At 47.7% G+C, this 11,213-nt stretch overlaps 1 protein-coding gene across 1 annotated transcript in view; it reads left to right on the top strand.

The window, feature by feature from the left end:
- The window catches only part of LOC307237372 (inactive phospholipase C-like protein 2), a gene marked incomplete at its 3' end in the record, with an annotated part of 81,175 nt that extends 78,959 nt beyond the window's left edge, over positions 1-2,216 (top strand). The window contains 1 exon segment of the mRNA XM_080010085.1: positions 1,665-2,216. Within this exon segment, the coding sequence (XP_079866211.1) occupies positions 1,665-2,216 (552 nt within the window).
- Positions 2,217-11,213: the final 8,997 nt, after the last annotated feature.

Genomic DNA, 11,213 nt, shown 5'->3' on the forward strand with positions numbered 1-11,213 from the left:
CGTTTTTTTTTTTTCTTTTTGGGACGTTTTTGTGACTCACCATTATCTCAGGCACCACGTGACTCGGTGGAAGCGCGGGCAGTGTTTGCCTTTTGCCGCACGCGCAAACGAAGACTCAACCAAAACGAGGCCGCCGGCCTCCCTGAAAGGTCTTTTTTTTTGTTTGTTTGTTTTCGAGGCGGAACGGAGTGACTTTCCTCCGCCCGGCAAGGGAAGGGACAGGGCTCTGTGGAAGGGAAGGGGGTTGGTGTGCTGATGGAAATGGGTGTAGGCTCTAAAAACAGGCCGGGCGTGCGCTGATCGCTTTAGCCCAGTTCCCCAGGCGTTGCCATCGGGTTCTGGTTCCACGCAAGGAGGCTCCCGCCGGCTCAGGCCGTGCCCAGTGAGTCAGCACTTACATAATTTGTGTTTTGTTTTTTTTCAAACATATGACTTATTCATGGTCCCGAATCGTGTGCTGGAGCAGCTCAGGTAATTCGCCTGTTTTATCAGCATCACGTCGGACGGGAACAGGAGGCTATTTTTTGCCAGCGCCGTGGCAAATCCCAGACTGCTTCCCCTGCCGTGTTGGATTTGGGGCTGGACTTTTGAGTTTGGGTCTAAGCTCCTGGTGCCAGCCTGGATCTCCCTGCAGAAAGCCAGCATTCAGAGTTTCAGCCTTTAGGAGCGCATTGAGAAATTCAGACAAACAGGAGCAAGTCTGCTGCTTTCAGTTTGCTCGTGAAAGATGGGGCCGGGCGGCGGCGAGGGTTGAGCGGAGCAGGCAGGCGTGTTTTAGGCCCAGAGGGAAGTGAAAGTCTGTGTCTGTCAGAGCACTGTGTGGAGGGAGTTTGTTTAAAAGTGCTTAAGCTGTGGAATGGAAGCCTCTCAGCGTCTCTAATAATTAGAGTAGCTCCTACACAGAACCCAGTGTGGCAGATATGCAGACGCCCCGTCTCATCCAGGGCAGGGTGGGTGGCCCTCGGTGCCCCCTCAGGGCCAGAGGAGCACGGAAGCCCAGGCTGATAAGTACCGCACATGGTCCGGCACCGTCTCTAGGGCGTCCAAACAGAGCACCGACATCATGCCCCATTATCACTGGAGTTGTGGTACAATTCAGCGGCGGCAGGGCTGCATGAAGTACAGCAGGAGCTCTGTTTATTCAAAAGATCCCCACTGCCCCCTGGTGACGAACTTTGGTCAATACAAGGAGGACTGTTTTTATTTTTAGATAGATAGATAGATAAATAGATAGATAGATAGATAGATAGATAGATAGATAGATAGATAGATAGATAGATAGATAGATAGATAGATAGATAGATAGATAGATAGATAGATAGATAGATAGATAGATAGATAGATAGATAGATGGATGGATAGATGGATGGATGGATAGATAGAGTGATAGATATATAGATAGATAGAGGGATAGATGGATAGATAGAAATTAAACCTAAAAAATTTACTAAAATTGTTAAACATTGGCTGTATATAGTGAACCTAAAAGTACCATACAAATTGGCAATATACAATAAATCAAAAAAATGACTAATAAACAATGAGCCTCTGTATCAACAATTGTGGGAATTGTTGAAGGGAACATGAGGATGTTACCTGATTCAGAGTTAACAGTCTCTCTCTCTCTCTCTCTCTCTCTCTCTCTCTCTCTCTCTCTCTCTCAGGGCCAGGCGGACCTGCTGAAACATGCCAAAGGCGAGGCGTTGGACACCCTCCGTCAGATTCACTTTGCAGCTCAGTCCTGCGGCCTCAGTAAGAACGGAGCAGCTTCCCCACAAGTGCAGCAACAGCCCAAGACCCAGCCTGAGCCCCAGCCCCAGGCCCAGGCCCCAACCCCGGTCCTTCCTCAGCCCCAGGGCCAGCACCAGGCCCCAACAGGGGCGTGTTGCTTCAAACCAGCCTCAGCTGTCTCCCCGGCTCTGACCCTGGCCCTCCCCCAGTACCAGCAGCAGGCCCAGCTCCGGACCTCACCTCAGGCTTATCCCCAGCCCCATCTCCTTCCTCCCCCTCATCTCTATCCTCAGCCTCCACCTCTGGCCTACCTGTCGGTTCACGGAGTTCCCCAGCCTCCGCCTTTCACCCCGCCCCCGCCCCACCCGGAGGCCCAGCTGCACCAGGCGGCGGCGTCCCCACTGGGAGCCTTCTCCCTGGGCGCCCTTCCCCTGGGGGCCCTCCCAGAGGAGACGGCGGGCGAGCATCCCACCGGGTCCTACTGACCCTCAGCCTGTGTCCCCAGAGGATCCCACCCAAAGAGAGACGGGGGCGGCCGGGAGCAGAACCAGGGGGAGAGGACCCCGGCGGTCCAGCAGGAGAGGAGGGACGAGGGAGTGAAGGAGAGAACGAGAGGGAGGAGAGTTCGAAGTGAGACTCGGGTCTGAGGGAATGAAGGATGATGAGGAGGGAATCAGAGCAGCGGAGTGGAAAGAACATCCTAAACCTGACCTCACAGTTCTGTTTTACACTTTTCTATACAGAGTAAAAAATTTTAAAAAACTATCCGTACAAACTGTGTTTTTTGTTTTTGGGAAAAGCAAAAGAAAAGAGCAAAATTTCCACCCGAGCCATAAAGGTTTCAGTTTCCTTCCACTTCTCAGCTCTGACTTTCTCCTCGTGGTAAAGAACGCCCAGCGCTCCATTCTGTTCTGTTCGGCCGCCGGTCGGGCGTGTCCCCTGTCTCTCCTTGGGTTCGGTTTTCTGCCACAAGCCCCGCCCACCTGCAGCTCTGCGGGCACAGGCGTACCTCACGTCGGCATTTCGCCCGGCAAAGATCTGCCTCTGAATTTCCCCCGAGACGCTTTGGAAAATCTGTGGAAATAAAAATAAAAAAATAAAAATAAAAACCCCTTTCTCCATGCTCAGACCTCCATCCCTCTGATTTCTGTCTTGGGCGTGACGAAGGCGTAGGCGGAGCCGCGCCCCTTTCTCAAAGGAGAAGCTCTTGAGGTTCTCGGTGGGAGGCGGGGATGTGACTCTCGAATAAGCGCTGACCAGCAAGCAGCAGCCGCCATGGCGTCCACCTGACCTCCCTTCTGTCCGCGGGGTCTCCCGGTCCCCTCCACAGGGGCTGCGTGTCACGTCATGTCGTCGGTGTTTTCGTGCCCCCAGACGATCACCCCATCGGAACCGATCACCCCACTGGAGCCGATCACCCCGTTTGAGCATCAGGCTCCGCCTACCGGGGTCAAAGGTCACGGCTGTCCATACTGCCGACACACAAGAGGAGAGTAAAAATGAATTTAGGTGTCGACCGTGTGTAGAATATACAAAGGGAACATGTATTGCTAGCGGTAATTCTCACAGTTATATTGATATTGTGATATCAATATACATTATTGATTGATAGATGTTGTAAACTTTATGAATATTACACATGTTTTATACACACGGCATTTTGTTCTGTGGTGCAGATCAACACCAGGGGACGAGGGGATTCAGTTTCGCACCAAACTGCAGGACGTCCAACCAATAACCAGAGTTATTTTTCCGTTCCTGTTCATTCTGTAAGCTCTGAAGTGGCCCATTAAAAAATAAATACCACCTCACTCTTCAGCCTGTCTTCTCTCCTTCGCTCAGCACGGGTCACGTGGAGTGGGCGAGGCAAAACCGCACGCTCCTTGTTTCCGCTGCATCTCATTTTTAATAAAGGTACAGTCGAGGCGTTGCCACACGACCCCTCCTCCCGCCCAGTGCTTTGGAGGGATTAGACTTCCGAGAAATTTCTGTTTTAGCGAAGGCATTTTGTTGAGGAGGTTTCTCATGGGAAAATAGACCCGAGCTATCCCGCCAGGCCTCCCGCAGTTTTGTGCCCGTGTACCCAAGTTACGCATCAAAACATAGATAGTTTTACTAAAAAGGCATTTCCTCCACTCTACTGAAGGGCATGGGACGGACTTTGAGGTAATGCAAGCTGGCGTGCACTAGATGACATCACATATTCACTTACCGTCTCTCAGCACAGGGTGTCCAGAGGTTTCACGAAAAAAAGTGTTGTTTTTTTTCCCAAACTTCAACACCGGTGTGTTTGCAGGTGATTCCGCCGGCTCTCTGACTGTTTCTCTCGACTTGGTGCTCAGAGAGCGAGGGAATTCAATAACAAAGCCAATAGACGATGCGCTGTTCTGGGTGCGCCGGTGCGAGACACACTTTTGTGCCACACTGATCAAGTTCCATTCAGAGAGAACAAAACAAAAGGAAAGAAAAGAAAATGTCTCGAGCCAGATCATTAGCGGGTAAACGCCGCCTTTTATTCGGATATGTGAAAGGACACCGCGTCATCTGTTTGTCTTGTCATATTGTCGAGCCGATGCAAGGCCACGGGCTAATTGACTCCTTTCCTCTGGCCGCTCAACCTTGTGGTATGTCATAATAAACCTTTGGTATGGGGCCACAAAGAAAATGACAATAGATTGCTAAAGGTGTCGAGAAGATCCTTGGTGATGATCGGCCTCCGGAGACTAATTAACCTCCTGGGAGCTCCTCAAATGAGCAGCAGAAACAAGAGCAACACGAAGGGCCCACGTCATGTTTGCGGTCACCAGGTGACGTCCAGACTCCGGGGCGTCTGTTCGGGACGACGCGGGTTCATATAAAGGGGAGATTTATCCCCGCCCTGCGGAGTCTAGGACATCAGGAGGTTCTTCAGCAGGAGATGATGTGCTTCCTCTCCAAGGTCCAGGCGGCTGCTGGGACGGACAGATCGACCAGGGTGAGGGCTCCTTGAGGATAGTCGGGACTCTAGTCTTGTGTTGTTTGTTAGCGCAGGTGGTTTGATCACTATTACCTTGTTATATTTATCAGTGACTACTGAGTGAGAGATAATTGCTGTTACATTTTGCTTCTTTATTTTTTTGTGACAGAGTACCTCGTTACTGTAGTTTTAAAGTAGTTGCTGTTCTATATTAGAACGTCAATTTTATATTTTACACTAACGCTCCGAGTTCCTTCCTCCTTATTTATAAATGCATAATAGAATATCGTTCTAAAATATTACATCATCAGCTTAGAACAATGACCAAATTCATTCATTCACTCCTGAACTCGATCAATTCAATACATTTCCTACCAATGTACCAGCACTTGCATTCATTCATTCATTCATATGAGGAATGATATGATGAGGAATGCATAGCAGAGCATCACTTCAGTTATTACATCATCAGCTTGACCAACCTGAAAATGAAATGAATTCCTGGTAGTGTTCTGCGGCGAAGCTATTACACCCGATGCGACCATGAGAATAAATCAAAATGTCATTAAAAGTTTTATTTGAATGTTTGTAGCCCGGGGTGGCCCTGAGAGCTCCACACACCGCCACTTAGGGAAGCAGATGCAAATCGACGGAGCACAAGCAAATTCAGAAAACACCTTCACCAATTTGGTGACACATGCGCGGCATTTCGAAAACGCGCTGCAAATCCCGTGTCGAACCAACTGCAGAGCAAAAGGTTTTTGCAAATGCGAAAAACACAACCGCATTAGTGGAAAATACAACCGCATTAACGAAAAACACAACTGCGTAAACAGAAAACACACTGCATTAACGGAAAACTCAAGCGCATTAATGGAAAACACAACCGCAGAGCCACATTAAGCATTCCTCCATGCAATTAATAAATAACAATAACAACTGTAATATCAATCCACAGTTTTAATTTCAGCCATTTAAGTGCGATGTTCCAGAGAAAACAGCTTCTACCGGCTCCGTTACTGTGTGCTGAAGTTCGCCAACGATTCAAATCTTTTGGGTTGAATGAACTGAGGTGAATCACTCCCAGACAGAATCCGTTCATCACTCGGTTCAGTTGAGATCTCAGTCAGTTACGAGTGAACGTGATGCAGAATCATGTTCACGAAGTAATTAGTGAATCAGTAAATCAATTAATCAGTGAATCAGTAAATCAGTGAATCAGTGAATCATCTCGTTGGCCAACTTCAGCACACTACCAGGGAGCCGGTAGAAGCTGTTTTCTCTGTAAAAAAAAAAAGCACTTAAATGGCTTAAATAAAAACTGTGGATTGATATAAAAATTGTCTTTTTCTATTTATTATTTGCATGGAGGAAGCAGATGGAGGATTTGGACACGGAGGTTTCACGTGGAGGGACTGGTCTGTGACAGTTGCAGCTCCAGGTTGTTACCTGTATAAATCCTTATAAATAATTACAGACATTAAATCATTTATTTTAATAGATTTTATTGCAGATCAATCAGTGCATCCGGTGTGGCTCACTTCCGTAATGGGCTTTTGTGTTTGTGTTTTCCGTTAATGCGGTTGTTTTTCGTATTTGCAAAGCGTTTTGCTATGCCATTCATTCGATTTGCATGTGCTATCTTAACTTGCAGTGCGTCGAGCTCTCAGGGCCACTGCAGCAGAAGAGAACACAGAGAACTGATCACATCCCACTCAGTATACTGGAAAAAGTTTGTTACCATAGTGATTTTCATAATCCAAATGAAACCCTTTTACTTAAACATAATGGCAGAGTGAGAGAAAGGTGAATATTTCCGATAGAATAAAGACTTATTATATAATGTTATATAATATAAATATAATATAATAATATATAAATAGAAATGCTAATAATATGTTATATTTATGACATTTTGAACTGTGTTGGAAAAATAGTCATAGTGTGTGTTAAAAATGATTTAATTCACATTGATGGCATTTGCTGTATTCCGTTAAATGCAACTGTTGCTTCCTTCATTCCCACTTTTTTCTTCCAAAATAAAAGTAATGACATTCTCAGGTTTGCAGGTTAGTAAGCAAAGGTTTTATGTACCGCGTTGAAGTGGTGATCGACAAAAAATAGATCCTGTAGAAAATGTCCAGAGCCAGGGTGCTGCTCATTTTTGTGAATGTTCATTAGTGCATTCTTGCCGGGAAAGGCGCGGCGGACCCCGCCACCAACAATGGAAACGGCATACTGTATGTGTCGTGCAAAAACGTTAAATGGCGGTTTCTTATGAAGTAACCAGCGAAATGAAGTCTCAAACATGAGATTTTTCAACTAAAAAAATGAAATAATGTTACGGATTCCACTTTGAAATCACATATAAACCACATTTGGGGATGTATAAATATATGACTCTGCTTCACTCTCTCTGACCAGACTTGTTTTGAATTTCTGGTGTCTGTTTTGCATATGCTGTTTTTTAGAATGTTGCCTCTGATTCTTTTCTGTGTTTTGTTGTAGTTTTCTCCCTCTGTTCAGAAGCTCCGGGTTCTGGTGCTGGTGCTGCTGGTGTCTCACCTGCGGAGCGACGCGCACAGCGTGTCGGAGTGCTGCCGTCAGCCGGCGCGCCCCTGCCGCCTGCACGCGCTGCTCTGCCGCCCGGCAGGCGGCGGGCCCCTGGCGGCTGACGCGGCAGCCGGCATCCTCACCCTGGGGAAGCGGAAAGGCGAGGAGCGCCGCTTCCAGAGCCGCCTGCATCAGATGCTCCAGGGCTCCCGGAACCAAGCGGCCGGCATCCTGACGATGGGGAGGAGGGCCGCGGAGGAGCCCGACCAGCGGTACCCGCAGTGGGGCCCCGGGTCACCAGCGGGCCCCGCCCTCACTGAGTCCCCGTCCGTCTAGGTTTGGTGGGACCTCTGATGGAACTGTTTTCATTGACTCTTTCACCTTTGAGGAAGAAACACTCAAAGCTGATCAGCATTTCACGTTTCACGATGCTAGATGCTCCACATTGTACATAAATAAAATACGTCTTTGGGTGCAATGCCAACCTTACCGCAATGCCAACCTTCCCTTACCGGTTTACGTGTGCACATGCACCGTGAGGGAGGGGGGAGTCGCGCCGCCGCTGACTTTTAATGGAACTGTCACGAGAATCATCTCAGTCTGTCACAGTTTTTTAATGCAAACTGTCGGTCCCGGGAAATATTTTAGCCTAATTCTCTCGGAAAAGGTTTGTTTTGGCAGATAAATGCAGAGTGTGGATCACAAGAATAATTTAATGCAATTTGTAAATCATTCACATTCAATATGTATAATTTAGTCAACAGTAATTATTTTCACTTTGGGAGTTGAGGATTCACTCTGTTGCTGCAGGAGTGACTTGACTCCCAAGTCATTTGAAAGATTTGTTCGCTACGAACAAATTGTTCACGCCCTGTGCATCAGTAATAACCACTCAAAACTGTAGATAAGAAAAAAAGAAAATACTTTCCAAATCCAATCCAATTATATCTTATTGGTCAAATCAGTCAATTGAACCAGTCTAAATGAAACCCAAAATGTTCTCTTCCAATCTATCACTGTGGCTGGTGATGAAGAAAACTGTTATTAAATCTATTATATTCAGTATTATACTGTGGCAGTTCTGCCTGCCACACGCCACCCAAGGGACGCTTTCAGGGACACAGACACACAGAAGACGATGGGTTGTAGGCACCGGTTTATTGTCGAGAGGAGGCGAGGTGGAATAAGCCAGGAGCAGATAGAACATGTCATGACTGAGCTCCTCTCCTGAGTGAGTGTGAAGCTGGGGGTTTTAACCTGTTGCTCGTTAGCCCAACCAATGAACAACAGGTATGCAGCCACCCTGACCCAATCACCTAGATCCAGGTCAGGTGTGCCTGCTCATCCAGACCATCCCCACATCACAGATATATTATACACTACTCACAAAAAGTTAGGGATATTCGGCTTTTCGGGTGAAATTCCAGGATGAACCTAAAATGCACTATAACCTTTACAGGTGAACTTAATTTGACCTTCTCTAAACTTTTGAATGCACATGTCCAACTGTTCAATGTTTCAGTACTTTTTGCACAACTTGCTGTTCTCTAACAAGGAGCTGAACGGCAAAATTCACAACAGGTGTTTGATCCATGAATCGACCAATACATTTCCTGGTTCAGTTAGAATTGGTATTCAAACAGTCCTCTTCATCATGCTGTTCACATTCTGACATCACAAGACCAAGACGACAACTAACAACTGATCAACAGCACCTCGCCATAGTGAGGCTTCAAACAGGATGTTCTCAGAGGGAAGTGGCCACTGAGCTTAGAGCGTCACAGAGTGTCATCAGCAGGTTGCAACAGAGATACAGAGACTGGAAGAGTCACAGAAAGGCATAGAAGTGGACGTCCTTTGGCCACATCCCACACTGATGAGCGCTTCATTGTGAACAGTGCCCTGCGGAACCGGATGATGATGCCACTCAACTCCAGGCGCATTTAATGGAGGTGAGAGGCACCCAAGTGTCATGTCAGACCATTCAAAACCGTTGACATCAGCGTGGTCTGTGTGCTAGACGACCTGCAAGGCTACCTGACCACACCACCAGGCACAGACATCATCGTCTTGCAGGGGCCAGGGAGCACTGACGCTGGACGAGGGACCAGCGGCCTCAGTGCTGTTCTCTGATGAAAGTCCATTCACGTTGAACAGAAATGATGGCCGCCAACGATGTTGGAGACGTCAAGGAGAGCGCTACGCATCAGCCACTGTTGTCACCAGACGAGCCTTTGGTGGTGGTGGTGTTACAGTGTGGGCAGGTGTGTCTAGTCAATACAGAACTGCCCTACACTTTGTGAATGGTACAGTGACAAGCCCATACTACCTGAATAACATCATTAATCCAGTCATTGTGCCCCTGCCTGAACAACACAGGCCTCATTTCATCTTCATGGAGGACAATGCTCCAGCTCCTCGAGGTGGCATCATTAGGGAACGGCTGCTGGAGACTGGGGCACCTCAAATGGAGTGGCCTGCACTTTCTCCAGACCTGAATCCCATAGAAAACCAATGGGATCAGCTGAGTCGTCGTGTAGAGGCTCGTAACTCTGTACCCCAGACCTCAATGACCTGAGGGCCGCCCTTCAAGAAGAGTGGGGGGCCAGGCCTCAGCAGACAATAAGTCGACTTATGAACAGCATGAGACGTCGTTGTCAAGCTGTAATTGATGCTCAAGGGCACATGACAAGTTATTGAGACATTGACATTTTTTGTTGTGGTAAACCCACCACTGTTGTCGGCTTTTGTTTCAGTAAATGGTTTGAGATGAGGAAATCACCGTTGCATGCTCCTACTTAAATGCCCTACTTTCATGATATAATATCACTGTAGCGTGAACTTTTTACATTTTCCATAAATTTCACCCGAAAGCCAAATATCCCTAACTTTTTGTGAGGTGTGTATATTATACTGTATTTTTGCGGCCAGAAATTGGTGCATTGAAAACTTTGAGTTGTGTGTGCTCAAAGGATGCTTTGTGAGTGAGTGTGTATGCGCACGTGTCTGTGTGTGTGTGTGTGTGTGAGTGTGTGTGTCTGTGTGTCTGTGTGTGTGCACGTGTGGTTGTGCGTGTGTGTGTGTGTATGTGCATGTGTGTCTGTGTGTGTGTGCGCATCTGTGTGTGCACGTGTGGGTGTGTGTGTATGCGCGCGTGTGTCTGTGTGTGTGTGTGTTCGCATGTGTGTGTGCACGTGTGGTTGTGTGTGTGTGTGTGTGTGCGTGTGTGTCTGTGTGTCTGTGTGTGTTCGCATGTGTGTGTGCACGTGTGGTTGTGTGTGTGTATGTGCGTGTGTGTCTGTGTGTCTGTGTGTGTGCATGTGTGTGTGCACGTGTGGTTGTGTGTGTGTGTGCGTGTGTGTCTGTGTGTGTGTGTGTGTGCGCACGTGCGTGTATGTGTATGCCTGTGCGTGTGTGTGTATGTGCGTGTGTGTCTGTGTGTCTGTGTGTGTGTGTGTTGGTGTGTGCGCACGTGCGTGTATGTGTATGTGTTTGCGTGTGTGTGTATGTGCGTGTGTGTCTGTGTTCGCATGTGTGTTCGCATGTGTGTGTGCACGTGTGGTTGTGTGTGAGTGTGTGTGTGTGTTTGTGTGTGTGTGTGTGTGTGTGTGCACGCGTGTGTGCGTGTGTATGTGCACGTGTGTGTATGTGCGTTTGTGTCTGTGTGTCTGTGTGTGTGCACATGTGTGTGTGCACGTGTGGTTGTGTGTGTGTGTGTGTGTGTGTGTGTGTGTGTGTGTGGGTGTGTGTGCGTGCGTGCGCGTGTATGTGTGTTTGAGAGAAAGAGAGAGAGAGAAAAAACTTTATTCAGCACATGTGTGAAGACAAAGCAATAAATAAATAAATAAATAAATGCATATTAGTAGAGAGAGAGCGAGAGAGAGAGAGAGAGAGAGAGAGAGAGAGAGAGAGAGAGAGAGAGAGAGAGAGGAGAGAGACAAAGAGAGAGAGAGGGAAAGAGAGAGAGAGAGAG

Source organism: Zeus faber, assembly GCF_960531495.2.
Source record: "Zeus faber genome assembly, chromosome: 11".
NCBI classification, from domain to species: Eukaryota; Metazoa; Chordata; class Actinopteri; order Zeiformes; family Zeidae; genus Zeus; species Zeus faber.